The following is a 20,162-nucleotide window of genomic DNA, read 5'->3' as shown; positions in this document are numbered from 1 at the left end:
TTTTTTTTTTTTGAATCAGGAACATGGTACTTTATTTCTTCCAACAAACATAATAATGGTAAAAACACATTTTACATGTAATTAAACTGAGACTTATAGAAATTAAATAATTTGACCAAGTCCCCTAAACAATTAGTAAAAACAAGCAAAAGATTTAAATTCAAATCCTTGATTCTGGAGAGTGTGTTCCTAATGCCCCCTCTCACTGCCTCTTTGGTCCAGCACTGTAATGTCTGTTTTTGAAAAATAGTTATTAGCAGTAATTCATGCACCATAATATAAAGCGCAACCATCTTTAACCTGTTTTGTACATTTATGTGGAATTTCAGATGAATCAAATCTTCTGTAATTATAAACACAAGGATTTCAGTATGCTGAAATAATATTCACAATTCTCTGCCAATTTTATTTTTTTTAAAAAAGGTATCTTGATAATTTTTCCTGAAAAGTATACCACCAATATTCGTATTTTTTCATAGATTTCTTTTTGAAATATCTTATTTCCATTGCTTCCTCAAGATTATAAGGTTTTAGGGCCTCCCCTGGTGGCACAGTAGTTGAGCGCTGGGTTGCAAAGCTGCCCGCAGCCTCTGCAGCACCGGTTCCATCCCGGGCTGCCATCCCGGGCTGCCGGCGAGGGTCCCACATGGCATGACAGACCTCTCCTGCGGCCCGCTGCTCCCCTCAGCAGTGTATTTCATCACTTGCCTGTTCTGTTCCGCACTCTGGCTCTGGTGAATTCTCTCACCATCCTGTGCTTCTGAGTGTACTCAGTGCTTGTATAAATAAATAAATCTTAAAAAAAAAAAACTTTATTAAAAAAAGATTATAAGGTTTTAGACATCAAAGTTTTCAAGAATCATTTAAAATAAGGTAACTGATGATTATGTGTCAACTTGATGAGGTTATGGTGCCTAACTGTTTAACCAACCACTAGTCTAGTTATTCCTGAGAAGATTTTTATGGCTGTGATTAACATTTGCAATAAATTGGCTTTAAATAGAAATTATACTCCGTAATGTGAGTGGGCTTTATCTACTCAGTTAAAGGTCTTAAGTATGAAAAAACAAAGGTTTACTGAAGAAGAAATGCTACATCAAGACTACAGAAAGTTTTCAACTAAATTTCCACCGTGCCATTCTGGTCTACAGATTGCAGATCCAAGACTGAAATATCAACTCTCTTAAACGTCCAGTCTGCTGGCCTACCCTGCATGTGTCAGACTTTCCAGAGCCCAAAATCATGTGAATCAAATTCTTCAAATAAATCTGATATAAAATTAGACAAATAGGTGTGTGGCTGAGTGGGTAGAGAGAGAGATAGATGAGATAGATAGATAGATAGATAGATAGATAGATAGATAGATAGATAGATAGATAGATAGATAGATAGATAGATAGATAGATAGATCATGCATATATACAACAGCCAGGGAGCTTTCTATCTCTCTCTCTCTCTCTCTCTCTCTCTCTCTCTCTCTCTCTCTCTGTGTGTGTGTGTGTACATTTCAGTACTGAAACCAGGAAAGACTTGGGCATACCAAGACAAGTTGATTCCCCAACATTAAAGTATCTCTTCCCTTAGCAAATTGCCTGATGAAAAGGAACATTAGCACCACAAAGATTTGTGAGATGCCTCAAAATTTTCAGCACATTTTCCAGCCAATTACAAATAAAATGATATTGACCTAGACTGTAATAAGTTGTCTTTGTGTGTATAAAATACATATAACATTAAATTTACTATTTAAGCCATCTTAAATTTGTATATCAATGTCAAATCATCAGCACTCTCCTAACCATTTGTTTCTCTATAATAGTGGTACCCTGCACAAACAAATCTTTACAGAAATCACTTAGCAACTCTTACACTACCAAAAAAGCTTAGAGATTTGAGAGAATGATGTCATTAATTTAATTGTCCAAATATCCTAATAATATTGTGTGTGTGTTTGTGTGTGTGTGCATATAAAATATAAAGGAACTAAGACTCAGGGAGATTCAGTAAATTACACCAAAGTTACAATTAGGAGCCAAGTCAGTATTCAATTCTAAAACCTAGGCCCATTCTCCTAGAAATAAAACATATAATAACCTGTAATCACTTTTATAAAACAGGAATCATGAATATTAAATTTAAACTTAGGTATGGAATTAAAATAAAGTACAAGCAACAAGTTGGGCTCATTAAGGAAACCGTAGTGTTGCACATATAGTGTATGCCTGATGATATATCACATTGAATTAAAAAATTACCTGAAGGAATTGAGACTTTTTTAAAATTGTGTTGTTTCTTATTGAGGTAAGATTGGTTTACAACACTGTATGTGATTTAGGGGTATAGGTTCACATTCTTCTTCAGATGTATGTTACCACATCATACCTACTACCTGTTACCAAAGCACTTGTAATCCTTTACCATAGTCCATGGCCTGCCCCAACCCCACATGTTGTCTTTGTTTTGATTATCATCATTGTCATCTTTTTTCTGTTCATGAAAATCAATCATTTGTCACTTATTTGTCAATTTCCTATTGATGGTTGGCAGTTAGCATACTAGGTGTTTTTCTATGTTCATTCCATAGATAGCTCCTTTGGTCTCCACAGAAGCAGATCAGGAGTGGAACATTTTTATCTGTTTTATTTTAGCTGGTCCTTTATCAGATCTTTTTTCCCCACAAGCCTGAGTAAAAGCAGTATCTATTTTATTTCCATTATACTTTTTCCTCCTTGGGGCCTGTTTTAAGGGTGACTTGACAGACTTCAGAAGAAACAGTACATTGCAATGTGTCAAGGCGACCACATTTTCCCAAAGAGAGACTGTGTCACTTCTAATAAATTAAATGGCTGTTCTTTCCTCAGTTTAACCCTGTGCCTTCCTGTTCTACCTTCCTCCAGCTCCAATTTGGCTCTTATGCTTTGCTAATACAAGTTGACAAATAACCAGAAATCCAGGATGTCAAAGATGAACAAATGAAGACCACCAATTATCTCGGGTTTCTTCTCTCTGAGACAAACTAATTTCGTGCTTATGTTACATTAAGGTTTAACCTAGAATAATTAGAACCATGTTAATATTTCTCTTTTCTAATACTTTATGCTTAGCATCATATTTTTTTGCTCTCATATTCCATAACAATTTAAGCTCTGAGTTTAAAAACTTTTTTTTTTAACCAGTTGTCCCACACACACTCCTGGTGTTTTCCCTGTACAGGACCCTGAAGCTGGACACTGAGCTGCTCTGGGTATTCCCCTCCAGCTTCATGCTGAACCTGAGGTGTCCATTTTCAGCTAATTGATTGGACCAGCCTTGCCTTTGCCCTTTATCCAGTGGAATAAGACTTAAAGGCTGTCGGCTCCTTTTCTGGCTTGCCACTGCCGCCAGACTGAACTATTTGGAACCATGACAACCTTTTTTCTTTAGAAACTCAGAAAGAGGATTAAAACTTCCTTACAAAGATCAGCCATAAGGAATGCTGAGCTATAAGAAAGACTTTATTCAGAGTTGTCAAGTAATAAACACACTTGGAAAACCACTGCTAAAATCAGTGACTTCTTGTATCTACAAATAATGCCCTTTAAAAAAAAAAAGATTTCAGTACAGAAAACTACCTTTATACTAAGTAATTAAACATTCTGTTTGATAACTTCCTGATGCAAATTTCAAGCAGTCAGCAATCTTTCTCTGGGGATAGATTTCAAAGAAAGAGTGAAAAAAGCAGGAAATATTTTGCTTCATGGGTGAGGCCGCTGAAAGGGAAGGGCTGTGGAAGGAGAAAGCAAAGGGTGGGGCTGCAACACCAGAGAAATACCTGGAAGCTGGAATGCATCCAGAAAAAACTAATTTTGCCTAAGTGATGTTACATGGCTTGCAAAGTAGAGCAGATTTTCTAGAAGGGATGTTTTCCTTGAATTCTGAATACTGCATGCCAGGATCCATGGGGATGCTATTGGATCAAAGAGGAGACTAGCATAGGGATGGGTATCCAAGGAGGAATAAAATTTTAACTTTAAGCACAATGTGAGAAATCGTTAATGTATTTCCTGTTTTTAACTCTTAATATAAAACATTTAAAATATTTTTTAATGTTTAATGACTTTTTTTAAAGATTTATTCATTCATTCATTCATTCATTCATTCATTCAAGCACTGGGTACAGTCAGAAGCATGGGAGGGTGAGAGAATTCACTAGAGCCAGAGGGGAGAGCAGAACAGGCAGACTGACGAAATACACTGCTGAGAGGAGCAGCGGGCGGCAGGAGAGGTCTGTGTGCCATGTGGGACCCTCCTCCAGTGGCCAGGAAGCAGCCGGGGATCGAACCGGCGCTGCAAAGGCTGCGGGCAGCTTTGCAACCCAGCGCTCAACTGCTGCGCCACCGGGGAGGCCCTATTTAAAATATTTTTAAAAGACTTATATTTCACATTTCCATTTGAGTAATTTGTTGGCAGAGCTCATTTTTAAACACTAAAACATGTCTCTCTCTTGGGCAGGGCATTGTGTCACTCTGTTTGCTGTTTGAAACTCTTCTTCAAACTTATCTCCCCCAGCTCTTTTATCATCTACGAGAAATTGGGGCTCAACCGTAAGTATTTTTCTCTCAATGAAAGAATACATTGTTTGACATCAGCAGGCTCTTTTTTCATCACTGTAAATCACTTGCAAAGATACAGTAATTCTTCAGAAAAATTAAACTAAAAATTTTCCCCAATAAAACAGTAATTATCAAGTAGTAAATTATAATGCTAAATTGTAATGCTAAATTATAATGCCAAAATTATAACAGTAAATTATAATGCTAAATTATAATGCCAAAATCTTGACAGAATTACTGAAATCCTAATAAAAATCTTATTACCAAAATGTCTTAATTTCTATTCATAGTGAAAGGTGTTGGCTAAATCAGGCAAAAATTATTGGGAACAAATACTACGTGAGAAATGTGATAATGCTAAAATTAAGTCAATTTACACTAAATCTATCAGGGGACAGCTTTTGAAGCTTATCTGGTTTAAAGTTTGCTTTCGTTAAAGGAATCCAGGTCAGTTACCCACCGATGGTTGTGTACTTATTTTTCCTTCCAAAAGTTTGAATATTTGCTCATTTATCTCATTGTGAGTTATCTGTGAATATGCAGAACAATGTTACTTGTTTCTCTCCTTAAATCAATGTCCAAAGCAGCAGAAGCTTCAAAATGATTTGTCAGTATTTTGTTACTGTCTTCCCCTCTGGTCAGGTGTTTTCCTCTACTCAGGAAGCCATGTTTAAAATGAGCATTAACTTTTTGAGGCTACAAAAGAAAGTAACGGGAAATAGAGCAGTTTAGTATTTGTATTCTTCAAGTTGAATCCACAGCAGATGGACAGATGGACCGTGGATGAATGGAAGAGACAGACCCAGATTCAAATTCTGTCTCTACTAAACTGTATAATCCTGGTATAATTAGTTAATTTACCCAAGCCTCAAACTCTTTAAGTCATGATAATTTAATTCCCTCATTTTTATAATTAAGATACTTATTTCCTACCTCATAAAATTATGTCAAGATTGAATGTCTTATATTTCCTTTTAGTGAAGTACCACTTAATTTCAGGCAGCTTGGGCCTTAATAATATCATTTATAAAGCAATCCCTCATACCAACCAGTGATAATACTGAGTTGATATTCTTTCTTTTGTAGTCATTAAAAAACAGGATTCTGGTAATGATTGAGGTTATAAAACAAAAATGTGGTAGAAATATACACAATTCTTTTTTTCTTAACCTTGTCATAAAATGACCTCTTTTATATATTGTGAAATGAATATTTGAATATAAGTAGGCTTTTCTTTATTATGTTGAAGTCATTTAGTTTATTGCTAGAAACTAAAATTTTTTGTACACTTTAATCATTTAAAGGGGAAAATTTATTTCAATGACATATACATTAAAATTCTTGTGTAGGATAAAATATAAAAATTCAGTTGTCAAACTAAAATCAGTTTTTGAATTGACTGAAATGAATTAAAACTGATGTTACTGGAAGATTTTTAATTGAAAGTTTATTTTGTTAAATAGGTATAGGACTATTCAAGTCATCTATTTCTTATTGAGTGAACTTTGGTACTTTGTATGTTTTACCTAAGTTATTAGATTTATGAACAAAGTTATAATAGTCGCTAATGATTCTTAATTAGCCTCTTATCTATAGGATCAGAGTAACATTACCTCTCTCATTCCTGGGACTGATAATTGTAACTTTTTTCCTCTTGATTATTCTAGCTAGAGATTTATCAATGTTATTTGTCTTTCAAAGAAACAGCTTTTGGTTTCATTGATTTTCTCTGTTGTTGTTTTTTCTGTTTTTAATACCATTAATTTATGTTCTTATTCTTTCCTTCCTTAGGTTTGTTTTGCTTTTATCTTTCTAATTGTTTAAGGTGAAAGAGATCATTGATTTGAGACCTGTTTTCTTTTATAATATAAACAATGCTATAAATTTCCCTCAAAATACTCTTTAGCTTCAGCCAACAAATTTTTATATTTATATTGTGTTTTCATTTTCATTCAATTCATATTGTTTCTTAATTTCTTTTGTGACTTTCTCTTTGACCATGGGTAATACAGAAATATGTTAATTTTCAAATATTTGGAAAGATGATATCTTTCTGTTGTTGATATCTTTCTGTTGTTGATTTCTTTCTTAGTTCTGTTTTAGTTTTAGTTAAACAACATGCTTCACAAGATTTCAATTCTTTTAAATTTATTGACATTTGTTATATGACCCAAGATATTATCTATCTTGGTGAATGTTCCATATGCTTTTGAAAAGAATTCATATTTTGCTAACATTGGGCGCAGAATGTTCTATAAACGTCAAGCAAAATTTGTTGAACAAGCAAGCCTTATTCAAGCCTTCTATATATTTGTTAATTTTCTGTTTACTGTGTATATTGAGTATTAAAAAAGAAATGTTAGCATTTCCAATTATAATTATGTATTTGTCATTTCTTCCATCTTTGGTGTATATATTTATTTTTTCCCATGTATTTGTAGTTCTGTTTTCGAAGAATTAATTCCTTTGTGTTTATCTGGTTTGGGATTTGCTGAGCTACTTGAATCTTAGTGTTTCAATCATTATTTCTAAAAATGTTTTTTTCTGTACCACATGCTCTCTCCTTTACTTCTGTAATTCTAGTGACACAAATGATCTTATCCCACAGGTCCCTGATGTTCTGTTCATTTTATTTTTTACAATTCTTTTTACTCTATGCTTCAGGCTTTACACTTACTGTTGATTTATATTCAAACTCACTGACTTTTTCCTCAGTCATTTCCATGTTGTTATTGGAGTCATTCAGTCAGAGTTGTGTTTTTGTTATTGTACTTTTAGTTCTAAAGTATTTGTTTGGTTCTTATTAATAAGAGCAACCTTTACTATAAATAAGTTACACTCAATAAACTTTATTTTTAAGAAATCGATTCTAAACTACCTATATATATGGGCATGATGTGTTACTGTTGTTCTAAAAAGATACCCCGAGAGATCCAGTAAAATTAGTCAAAGTTAATAATTTAGACTTAAAATTATCAAATGAATTTTTTTAAATTTCCAGTGATAAAAGTTTCATTGGCCTCTACAAACAAATACTCTAAAACCAAGCAAATGCCTAATTTGCCAGAGCTACTACCTACATGTACTTTGTTATATTAGAATGATAGTTATCCAGTATTATGGAATCTGGATAAGAACACAGAGGTCTTTTCTAGTCATAAGAGAATTAATATGACACTAACCAAGACAATCTCTAGGTCTCTTTCTCTCTTTTAAGAAAATAGCAGAGATATTTACATATTAAAATAATTTCAGCAAAGAATTTTCTCAGTGGCAGTCAAAGGATGTTTAGATGCTATTGATTGTACAGAAATGTGAGGGGAAGTTTATCTTTTAAGGCACCAAAACCAAAGAGTTTGTTTCCTGATTCCAGAGATAAACTGTTATTGTAACATGACCTGTTTATAAACAGTGCAATCTCATGCCTTTTAGATTTTTTTTTTTTTTTGGCAAAACAAAATTCAATTGAATTTATTGGTTGATCTTTTAGATTCTAATAATCTTCATTTTAAAACAAATGATTTGAATCAGACAAAAACTTCTGCCTGTTGCTTTAATTGTTCTATGTGGTCATTTGAAATGTAAGAATATAATTTATTGAATTGGAAAAATAAGCTGTTTTAAAGCACACTTTCAGGAATTTATTAATAAAAATTTAAATAATAACTGTTAAGACAATAAGATCATGTCATTGATAACTATTACACACCCTGAAAAGCAGACTATAGAAATAATTTTTCTAAAGGCTGAACTATAACATAAAGGAGGGGCCACAGATATAGTGCATCCTCTGAGTATGTTGACCATGAATTTGAGGGCTTCTTGTTTCTCACCATCGCTCTTTTGCAGCTTTTAAGAGAATACTTGAGTTTTAAACAACCAGGTGATTTCTAAGACTCATAAAGAATTTGCCTTAAAAATAGAACTTACTGGGCTCTTTTGATACTGCCTTTTGTATGGAAACATTCCACTGGTAAAATTTATTTTATCTTTGCTTGTAGACTTCGCATATCATTTAGATGGATGGTCCGTGCTTTCTCTGGATACTTAGCAACAGATCAACTCTTGCTTTTGTGGGATAGAATCTTAGGCTACAACTCTCTGGAAATTCTTGCAGGTAAGAGTAAGTGCTTGTTTGTAAAACACATGCTATTTAAGGCAGGGTCATCATCTGGTTTTTTATCTATGCTTCCTCCTCTTGCCCCCAAAGTCTCCTGTCTTTCAGACTAACTGTAGGGTCAGGAATGGACCACAGTGCAGGTTTTCTAAGATCCAGCCGACCGAGTAAAGGAGGAGTCAGAGTCCTCAGTGGTTTTTTGCAGGTCTTTTATTGGGGTTCACCAGGCATATGGCAGGCAGGGGTGCTGGGGGGCCGGGAGGCTGACAGGCCTCTCAGTCGTTCTGCTTCTCTTGCTTCTCTCTCGGCTTCTGCTGGCATCCCCGTGACGCCGCCCTTAAAAGCCCAGTCAAATCCCATCTACCTATGTCCACACCTTACTCCACGTGCCCACCATCAGGCATGCATTCAGGACCACAGGGTTCCGTCCTAATGGCGGGAGGGCAGAAAAGCCTGATACCTTCTACCTTACCCTACACTAACCTTATTTTCTTGCTACCGTTTTTCAGATGACAGGACTTCAGACTTCCCATCAAATAACTCTCCTCTGGATAGGTCATAAATCTTGAAGTGTATTGTACATATCATTTTGTATCATTTCAAAAAGAAGGGGGTTTAGTGCTTTGTATAATTCAGACTTTTAAAATGGACTTGTTAATTGTCTCTTGAAGAGTTAAGAAGTTTTCTGTGAAAGAAATGTTGAATTAAGACTTTCAAGGTCTCTTCCAATTTAATTTTTTTTTGATGACGCGTCACCACTCATTAAAATGAAGTGAAAGAACAATAAATGAATGAGTATTACATTCACTCCAAGCCAGGCATTCTGTTGTAACCTCAATCCATTAATTAGAAATGTTATCGATTAGTAAGCAATGCGGATATGCAATCCACATTATTGGGTTCATCCACTTTCCCTACTTTTTTTTAAAAGTCAGTGGGGAAGAATTGTAGAACATATAGAAATGGAACTAGGATGATGAGATTCAGATAAAGATTCAGAGTAGTAGGTAATTCCTTGTATATGTTTACAGATTTGTTTTGATTATTTCATACATTTTTGGGGGTATGAATATTTTGGGTCCACCTCTTTTGCTCAAATGAGTTATGATACAGTCTTTAGAAATATTTTAGTAAATATTACTGGCTTTAATTGTTAGTTAACTAGGCCTTTGTAGAATAGTTTAAAGCAAAGTTGCCTTAATGTTCACAGTAGAATTGCTTAGAATTAAAGTAATGAGAATAGTTTAAAATATCAAAAGTTTAAATATTAGAATTTCTACATTTTATATAAGGCATGACTTCAGTTGAAAATATCCCAAAGTATATAGGCCTTTTTTCCTGGCCAACAAGGCTGCTCTGTGTCAGGGCTGGGCAAACCAAACACGAAGCAGATGGGAAGGAACTTCTGTGATGTGACACCAAGATAAATAAAGGATCTGAGCACATAAGCATTTTGGATGCTGAGGTCAATTAGTGAAGTGATCTTCTCACCCCCCACTCCCCACCCCCGCCCTTATCTACCATTGGAAAAACAATTTCCAGCCTCTTTCCTGCTGCAGCAGAAAATTTAACCATCCTGTCAGCTTTTACCTATTCTGTTAAATTATATGCAAAACAGGAAGTAGTGATTACGCTTCTTAGCTTCTAAAATGGCTCCACTGTCAAATATTATTGCAGATAATAGGAAACTATAAAGAAGTGACTGGTCAACAGAACTGGTTTTGTTAGTCTTGTAAACAGAGGAGCTCAGTGACTTTAAAGTATTTAAGTTTTCTCCTTTTCAATTAAAGGGTAAAGCCTTTTTTCCAGGTCTCTTACATTTTAAATAATCCCAGCTGATTTGAGTTTTAAAGTTTTGTTTTATCACTACCATCTTTATTACCCTAGGGTTTTCCTCTCTACTAATTCTAATGCTTTTTTGCCAGATTGTCCAAAACTGTTGTGTCCTAAATAAAGGCCCGTGCTTCATAGTCACTGGTTATACTCTGCCTCTCTCTGGAGAAACTTAGAGCCCTTGATCCTCGCTTCTGCTCCTCAGGCACAGACACCCACCTGTCAGGTCCCTGTGCCACCTTGACATCATCTTCATGCTACTCTGGAAAATCATTTTGAAGGACAATAGAGAAGACAATGATTAGGAAAACACCGCAGTTTTCCATGTCAGGGATGAGTCATTGCTGCTTACCTTCAGTTTCTGTAGCGTCATCATGTAGTGATTAGGTGCTCCGGCTCCAGAGCCAAGGCTGAGTACTCACCCTGTCATGTGACTGACCCTGTCATGTGAACTCACTGTGCCTCAGTTTCCACCTTAGTAAAATGTGTGTACTAACAATAGTACTCAATTCATAGAGTTGGTGTGATAATTGCTACTTGTATTGTTACTCCCATTGTACAAGTGCCTTTTAATGCAGATCTACTTGCACTATCTGTGGCGATATACTTAGGAACCAATCTTCCAAATCATTTTGAAGGTTCTTATTCATTTCTTGAACTTCAAGAACTTGTTAAGTAGGGGAAGTACTGCCACCACTCACTTGTGAGGGAGGAACAGGGGAGAAGCCAGGAGTCATCTCTAGGCCACACCACCTCCTCATCAGAGTTGTCACCTCTTCCATGTGTCCTTCCTTTGCTCATGATGGATAGATATGAAGGATAGCACGTTAGCTGCATTCTCTTTTCATATACAGTTGTTAAGATGTCCTTTTTTTGAAGAAGTTTTTTATCCTGTAAACGTTACTGTAAATCTCAGGATAAGTCCCACAGCAGCCTTCCCCACAGTTGTGCCCATTGGTGATACTAAGAAAATCAGTGCTGGACATAAAAAAATAACATAAATGTAACAAGATATTATAAAAACATTTTTTAAAAAAAGCCTTTGTTGCCACATTTCTCTCAGGACACCTCTTGATACATATGGAAAATGATCTGATATATTTAAAAATTCAGTTTCTATAAGCTTCCAGAAGCCTCCCTGTTACATTAGTAAGAAACACCTACATGAAAAGTATCGTTAAATTATCAGTCACCAGATTTTCATGCCACTTGAAAACTGTTAAAGTTTAAATTGTAGGTATGAAAGAAACAATTTATAAATTGGCCTTTTAACACCATTTTCCTTTTTCCCCAAACTGTGGGCTCTACATAATCTCACCCTCAGGCATTGGTCTCCAGAGGTGATCATTTCCCTTCCCCATAGACCTTCTCTCAGAAAGCCAGCATGCAACCCTTCAAAGCACTAGTTCTGAGCTCCCACTGTGGGTTGTGGGCATCGCAATAAATCTGTCAGGCTGATGAGTAGTAGGTCAGCAGTTGAAATAGTGTGCATTCTTTTCCAGTTCTGGCAGCTGCTGTGTTTGCTTTCCGAGCAGTGAACCTGATGGAGGTGACATCATTGGCTGCAGCTGAAGTAAGGATAAGTTTCCCTCTGATGGGATGGAAATAGTTCCTGAGAGATTGCCAGGCTCAGGCACTTTAGTCTCAGATGCATAGGACACACGTTACCGGAGCTGAATTTTTGAACCTGGGTAAAACCTATAAGTTCTGAGCTAAGTAATATTAAATACTCAAACTTCCTTAACTTCTTGAAAACAATCTTGTGACGGAGTCTTCAACAAGTTTATAATGGAAACCATTAAAACCATTATGGAAAACAAGATACCTGGAACTCTTAATAGAAATTATTGGGGTTTATATTGTTTTCTTATCATTCTTGCCCATGTATTATGCTCATAGAACAAAGAAAAATGTGTTGAGAGAGCTAAAGAGCAGTGTTTGAATGACGTAGTAAACAGACATAGGCTTTTTTGCTTATTTTAAGTTATGAGTTAATTATTTAAAACTGGTTTCTTTTCAGCTTTATGATTTATACCTGAAACATGGTTCAATTAAATAGCAGTTTACTGTGTTACCCTGTTTGTCATCTCTCATAGAAATGTAAATTTTACCCTTAAAATAGCTGCCTACATTCTTTGTATAAAGGGAAGAGGATGTTTATGCATCTTGCAACTGAATAAACACGAGTTCCATCTCAAAATGATTTCCTGAAGTCAGTTACTCCTTATACTAGTATAGCGGAACTAAGATTCATAATGTACGTTTATTTATAGAAGCAAGTTGAAATGTTAGACCTCTTATAAACCCATGCTACCTTGTATATTTGAAAAAGGCTCATCAGGCTGATGTCCAGGTTATTTTCTGCTGTGCATTTTAGCATTTTGCACACGTTCTAACATTAAGATTTCAGAAAAAAGAAGGAAAGTTATAGCTTCAGTACAGAGACTTGGGACAAATCTGAAGAACTTAGAATGTGTGTCAAGACCGGAATTACATTGCAATGGTGTTTCTGTTGTACTTAATTTCATAGGCTTCTCTTTGCTGATTAGCATACTGATGTTGATAATTCTTTTTGTGTTTTTTTTTGTTTCAGGCAGTTCTTGCTGATCTTTCTACTTTAAAAGTTATGCCTCTTCTTCAGATTTTTCTGTTTGCCACTGTTACCTGATCTTCTCACGATCACTGACAACACATCTAGTTTTTCATTAGAAACTAATCATGAACTATGCAAACTCTGCATAAAACCAAATTAAACCTTGCATATAAGCCAATAAAGATCATGTTCTCTCCTCAGTTAAACCTAAGTAGTTTTTCACTTTTTGAAACAATAACTCTGCACACCAAATATTGCACTGCATGCTGCTGATTTTCAACAGAGAAGCAATAGACATAACTTCTGCTAAATTGAGCATACTATATATATAATTCTGACTTGTAAAAGGCATGTAACATATGCAATAAGACTAAAAATACTGTAATAAACTTGGAGAGGTTATTTTGCCTCTGGGACAATTCTCTCATGTCAGTTGTAAATTTATCTCTAGATAATGTATCATTTTGTCCTATAAGTAGCTTTTCACTTAGAGTCATGGGTGGGGTAGGATGTGGGAAAACTTGAAGAAGGGAACTCTTTAAGTAGGAATTCAAATGTACGTTGGTGTTCTTAACAGCTTTTCTCTCACCAGAGATCTTTTAGATCCTTCTCCACTTTATTTTCTCCCTTAAAGGTCTGTACTAGAGAAGTAAAATACAGTTGTTTCCATCTGACAATATTTTTTTTCATCACTTTTTAAAAAAAAAAAATCAGAAAATTACAGCGTGATCCCTTCAAACATGTCAACCTTCCATCTCTCGATTAGAAGACTTAGTTAGAAAACACTGAGGAGGCCTATTGCCAGATTCTGTTACCTTGGAAGTATGCGAAGAGAACATGCAAGATTTCAGTGAAGGGAAGGAAATATCAAAACCATGTCCACTCTGCTGAAGCATGATTTAATGAGATTTGCTTCTAGGGCAAAGCAACTGATAGAAACTCCATGTAGGTACAAAGTCTAGTATCTACTTCTAGTTGATTCTAAAACTCATGGCATTATTATGCAAGGGGTCAGTCTTATTTTGGTCTTTGTCTTAAGCGTCATTACCATTTCTGTAATAAAAAATAATAGGATGTGAAAAAAAGCCTTCAAGCCATTATGTCTTGAATTTAGATTCAAAATGATGATAATTTCAACAAAACTCTAAATCAGTAAATTCATACCTTTATTGAATGTCTAGAATTGTATTAGTTTTATCTAAATGTATTTCCTAAGTCTTTTATTTGGAGAGTATACATTAGGAAATGTACAAGGTTAAGCACAGAATTGCAAGTGTGGTAGAATTTGGTACAACTCATTATTAGTTTCAAAATCTATGTTTGAGCTCTTATTCATCAGATATTTGTTGACTTATTAAGGATGAATAAGAGCTTATCCAGTGATTGATGTTTAATAAGCCCCATTACTTGCTCTCTAAGGTGCTGCAGTTATGATCATGCTTTGCTGTTCTGTGTGGGCAAATGTACATTCACCACAAGGACACCTTTGACTAGGGTCCTTCTTCCCGCTCTGAAAAAAATGAGGACAGGGCCTCCCTGGTGGTGCAAGGGGTTAAGCAACGCACTGTGAAGCAATCCACAGTCTCTGCAGCATGAGTTCAATTCCCGGCCGGCCAAGGAGCAACCCACATGGCAAAGCAGATCTCTACTGTCTCACCTGCTGCTCCCCTAAGAGTGTATTTCAGTCAGTCTGCCTGTTCTGTTCCCCACTCTGTCTCTGGTGAATCCTCTCACCCCCCACCCTCTGTATCTCTGGCCTGTACCCCAGCTCTCGTATGCATAAATAAATAAATAAATCTTTAAAATAAAAAAAAATGAGGACAAAAAGTTGGGAAGAAAGGGTTTTAAATGATTAAGGTAAAATGTGTGCAGAATGCCCATCTTTGGCTTCTTTAGAAAAATATTGATAAGCCTTTTAAAAGCAGCAATGTAATGATCTCATAGAAAAACACTAGACTGATAATTTGCTATCTCTTATCTGTATTCTGTAAACAAAATTTGATTGTGTCACTTCCATGTTGGGGGCAGAGACAGGCAGCAGGAAATCATTTCATTTGCTGTTACTTTACAGGGTTGAGGGAGACCAAATGAACAAATATATTTGAAAGTGATTTTTTTAACTACAGTGCATCAAGCAAAGACAATATGTCATTGATAATTTTAAATATGACATTTTAAGGTGAAGTGGTAGAAGTTAAAATATGCAGAATACCCAACTTTGTTAGCATTTGTATGACTTTATTTGGTAATTTAAGACTGTGTCTATAAACATGTATGGGCCATGGCATAGCAGTCTTCTTGTTTGGAACAGGTCTCGTCTGTCACCAGTGGTGGTTGTGCACCCGCTACCCAACACGTACTTGAAGTTTAGGAAATGAATGGTAAGAATCTTCAAAATGATTTGGAAGGTTGGTTTCTAAGTATACAGCCCTAGCTAATTATAAACAGATAGATATATCTTAAACACACTTTTACAATGGGAGTAATAATATAATTGCAGTTATACCAACTCTATGAATTGAGCACTATTGTTAGCCCCATTTTACTTCTATAAAGGCTCTAATTTTTATTTGGACATCCACCTCCTCTCCATCTGCTTCAGATAAGGCTGACTCCCATCCCAGGGATTTCTGGATCCTGACAGGCCATACAACATGTACGAGCCCTCTGGCCACAGGGTGAAAGTTAAGACCAAAGAAATGTGATTGTGAGATTTTTGTTGAATATTCCAGGAAAGCTAAATGTGAAAAGAAATGAGAATCTAGGGTCTGTCTGGAGATGTGACAGCCCCTGAAAGGAAAGTGAACACCTGGTCTGTCGATCTCATTGATCCCCATATCACACTCCACCCGTCCACCCCTGCGCCATTTTGTCACATGAGCCAGAGATCCCCTTTGGCGCAGAAAGAGTCTTAAGGTGAGCTTACTTTCCCTTTTAGGTGATCCACGCAGCATGGGTATCATTATTTGATATAGGACCCCTGTCTACAAATTGGCTAAACTAGAGGAATCTTTTAAAACTTTTTCAATCAAGACACACCATCACCTTACAAGAATGAATGAATTCCGTCTTCCAGACCTACTAAGTTTCCTGCTGTACCTAACACACATGGTAGGTCTCTCACTTTTGGTCCTTTTCTCATGTAACACCCTCAGCTTAGAATGCCTTTTCTCCCCTCTTTACCTAAGTCTTACTTGCACCTCGAAGCTCAACTCAGGAAATGAGTCATCAGGAAAGAATACTAATCTTATGAATTCTCCTGATACCCTAAGTATATATAAGCTATATCATACTCATGCGTTAGCTTTTCTTTCTCTTCCACTAGACAAAGACTACTGAAGGGCAAACATGGTTTCTTTTTCAGATTTGTATCCCTAGAACCTGACTTAGTGCATGCCCCATAGTGGGGTTTATAAATGTTTACTGCTTGAACAAATGAAGTCATCTCATCTAATTCACTCATTTTACTGATGAGTAAAATGAAAATTCAGAGTAATAACTCATTTGTCCAGTGCCACACAGCTTTTTTACCCACTGAGTTGATTTGTGGAGTTGCCGATGGAATTCCAAAAGGGAAGAATATATTGAAGGAAAAACACATAAATGCTTTAGTTCACTTAGTTTTTAATGTTCAAATCAGCTAATTTACATACAATAGTGTATGTGTAATGTACTACATTGTACATACAATAATATACACACCTTTTAGTTATAAATTCTGTTAGGCTTAACAAATGTAAATACCCAAATCACCACAGTCAAGGTCCAGAACATTCCCATCATCTGAAACAACTCCCTTTACACTCAACCACTGCTCTGCTCTGTCCCTAAAGATTAGATTGGTCTTTTCTAGTGTTTCGTCATAAGGCAATCATGCGTATGTACTCTTCTAGGTCTGGCTGCTTTGCCTGACATGTTTTGAGAGTCATCCATGTTGTTGTGTGATTAGTCATCCATTCCTTTTTATTATGAATAGTATTTCACTGTATGTCTATTTCATACAATTTGTTTATCCACCATTGTTAATAGGCAACCATATTTTCCTCATATTTGGTTTATTATGGATACAGCTACTATAAACATTTGTGTACAAACCTTCATGTGGACATGTATCTTCATTTCTTTTAGGTATACCTAAAAGTAGAATTGCTGAGTCATTTAGAAACAAGTTTAACTTTCTATGAAACCTCCAAATTAGTTTCTAAGTGATTCTACCATTTTACATTGCCAATGTAAAAGATTTTCAGTTGCTCTAATTCCTCACCAACATTTGGTATTATCATGTTAGTAATTCAAATAGTGGCTTTAAATAATGGTATGTCCCTAATTGCTAATGATGTTCATGCTTATTTGTAATTTATACACATTCTTTTGTAAAGTGTCCAATTGTTTTGTCCATTTTGTAATCAATTATCTTCTTAAGTTGTAAGAATTCTTTATCTGGATAAATTTATGATTTGTAAAATATTCTCCCTGCTATAATTCATCTCAATTTTCTTAACTATTACATCTTTTTAGAGAACAAAAGTTTTCATTTTGTTGAGTAAGTTTGTGTATTTTTTATTCATAATTTTTTGTCTAATTCAAGAAATTTTTGCATAATCCAAGTCACAAAGATTTTTTTCCTTACAATTTCTTCTGGAAATTCCATTTATGCCTATGGTTTCTTTAGCTAATTTTTGTTTATGTTACAAGTTAAAGATTGAAGATCATGATTTTGTATATAGATATATAAATGTTCCAGCACCATTTGCTGAAAAGCTATCTCTCTATATCAGTACCACTTTATAAAATCAATTGATTGTATATACCTGGACTTATTTCTAGACTCACTCTTCTTTCCATGAGTTGACATATACCCTTATTCCAACACCACACCGTCTTGGTTTTTGCAGCTTTAGAGAAATTCTTGAAATCAGGTTGAATAATTCTTCTAATTTTGCTCAACTATGTCAAACTTATTTTAGCTAAAGTTCTTTGCATTTCTAAAAGAACTTTTAGAATCCATTGTACTAAAAATGCTGATATTTTTACTGAGATAGCATTAAATCTATAGATTGGTTTGGGCACATTGCTGTCTTAACAATATTGAGTCTACCAATCCATGCACATGACATATCTCTCCATTTTTTTTAGGTCTTTTTTAATTTCACTCAGCAGTATTTTGTAGCTCTCCATGTAGAGTTTTTGCACATATTTTGTTAAAATTATTCCTAATTATTTCACATCTTTATGCTAGTGTAAATGGTATTTTTTATTTCAATTTCCAATGGTTTGTTAATATTTAGAAATATAATTGACTTTTTAAAATTATCTTTATATCTGAGACCTTGCTAAAAACTTTCTACTTCTAATATCCTTTTTTGTATCTTCCATAGGGTTTTCTACGTATATACTATATCAGCTGTAAATAATGACAGTTTTACTTTTTTTTTCAAATCTATGTCTTTTCCTTCTTTTTCACCAGTTATTTTCTGTCAGTAATTTAGCAGTGACTCACTAATCAGTTTCTCTGACTAGACCCTGCAATAGAATATAGAAGTGTTGCAGCTCACCTAATTTTAAATGAAATATACTTGTTTCTTGAACAAGTACAGTAAGTGCAACAAATACTTTAAATACATAGCAATTTAATTGTTTTCCAATTTAAAGATGAAATGATGGGAGGCAATGAAATAAATTCCGAATGAGGTAGGAAAACATTGATACCCAATGAAGAAAAATTGGGTAGGTTAATGTTGCTGATCATCTAAATGATCATCTTCACCTTTGTCATGTTAATTTGGTAGTGTTTTTTATTCAACTGTTCTTTACCCTTAAAGCTTTTTTCTTAGGTATGTGGTATGCATATTTATTCAATAAACAATAATGCTTATACTGAGCAAGGGTCTATCAATTTGTATTTATTCATTTTTGCTTTTTCAGTAATAAATGTGGTAGGAGACAGTACATCTTCTGGAAATAAATACTAACACCTCCATCCCGCCTGTGATATGATTAATGGCTACCCAAAGATATTCACGTCTTAATTACTGAATCTGATGCACATGTTACCTTACCTAACAAAAAGCACTTTGTTTATATGATAAAATCTAAGGCTTTGTGATGCAGAGATTAATCTGGAGAACCAGGTGGGCCCTGTGTAATGAAGAGGGAAAGTGGAGTGTCAGCCGCAGGGATTTGAAGATGCTCATATTGCTGGCTGCCGGCTTTGAAAATGGAGGGAAAACATACATCAAGGAATGCAGTTAGCTGATGGTAGCTGGAAAAGGCAAGAAAATGGATTCTTTCCTAGAGCTTCCTGAGAAAATTCAGCCCTGCTGACACCCTAATTTTAGGGCTTTTAACCTCCAAAACTGTAAAATAATAAATTTGTGTCATTTTAAACCACTAAATGTGTAGTAATTTGTTACAGCAACAAAAACAAATGAATCTACCTCCTCTCTGAGTAAATTGGGTTTACCACGTCAACTGTAACCTATGACCATAGCAAGTTCGCATTGCTTCAATTATTTACCTATAAAATAGGTGATTCTACCTACCCATTTTTCTCTTGTGTTTTCTATATGATCTAATGAGATCATATAGATCTTATTATATGTAAAAAATATTGTGGAGATCGCTTTTTACTGATCTGGTACTGACAGGGGAAAGAGCTTACAAAGTTGGGTGCTGTTGGGGGTAATGTATCTCCAAGTTTGATCTTTCTTTTCATGTTGGGGGTGTCACTGCCCTTCTCCCATGGAGAGGAGTGAATTGCATTATTGATGAGGTTGGCATCAGTCAGTGGATATGTGAAGCCAACCCTTTCATCTCTCTCTCTCGGGATTCAACAGCACACTGAACATATTTCTATACTGCTCCTCTATGCCCTGAGCCTCAGCAAGTGGACCCCTTGGTGTAGGTTAAGGGGGAAGGCCGCAGTTATTCAGTGCATCGCTGTTAGGGCAGGACAGGCCACAGTGCAGGTTTTCTAGGATCCCACGCAGACCGGGTGAAGGAGGAGTCAGAGTCCTCAGTGGCTTTT

The 20,162-nt window shown here is 35.4% G+C and overlaps 1 protein-coding gene across 2 annotated transcripts in view; it reads left to right on the top strand.

Moving 5' to 3' along the window:
* TBC1D19 (TBC1 domain family member 19) overlaps window positions 1-13,210 on the top strand; it is a gene marked incomplete at both ends in the record, with an annotated part of 82,107 nt that extends 68,897 nt beyond the window's left edge. For both annotated transcript variants that reach the window (XM_084234043.1, XM_084234042.1), the window contains 4 exons: window positions 4,492-4,583; window positions 8,594-8,709; window positions 12,045-12,115; window positions 13,136-13,210. In XM_084234043.1, coding sequence (XP_084090169.1) covers window positions 4,492-4,583; window positions 8,594-8,709; window positions 12,045-12,115; window positions 13,136-13,210 — 354 coding nt within the window. The remainder of the gene's footprint in view (window positions 1-4,491; window positions 4,584-8,593; window positions 8,710-12,044; window positions 12,116-13,135) is intronic.
* Between the last annotated feature and the right edge of the window lie 6,952 nt (window positions 13,211-20,162).

The sequence above is a fragment of the Talpa europaea genome (genome assembly GCF_964194135.1).
Source record: "Talpa europaea genome assembly, chromosome: 5".
Lineage (NCBI taxonomy): Eukaryota > Metazoa > Chordata > Mammalia > Eulipotyphla > Talpidae > Talpa > Talpa europaea.
Note: the sequence above shows the minus strand (reverse complement) of the source record. Positions and strands in the feature narration are given on the sequence as shown.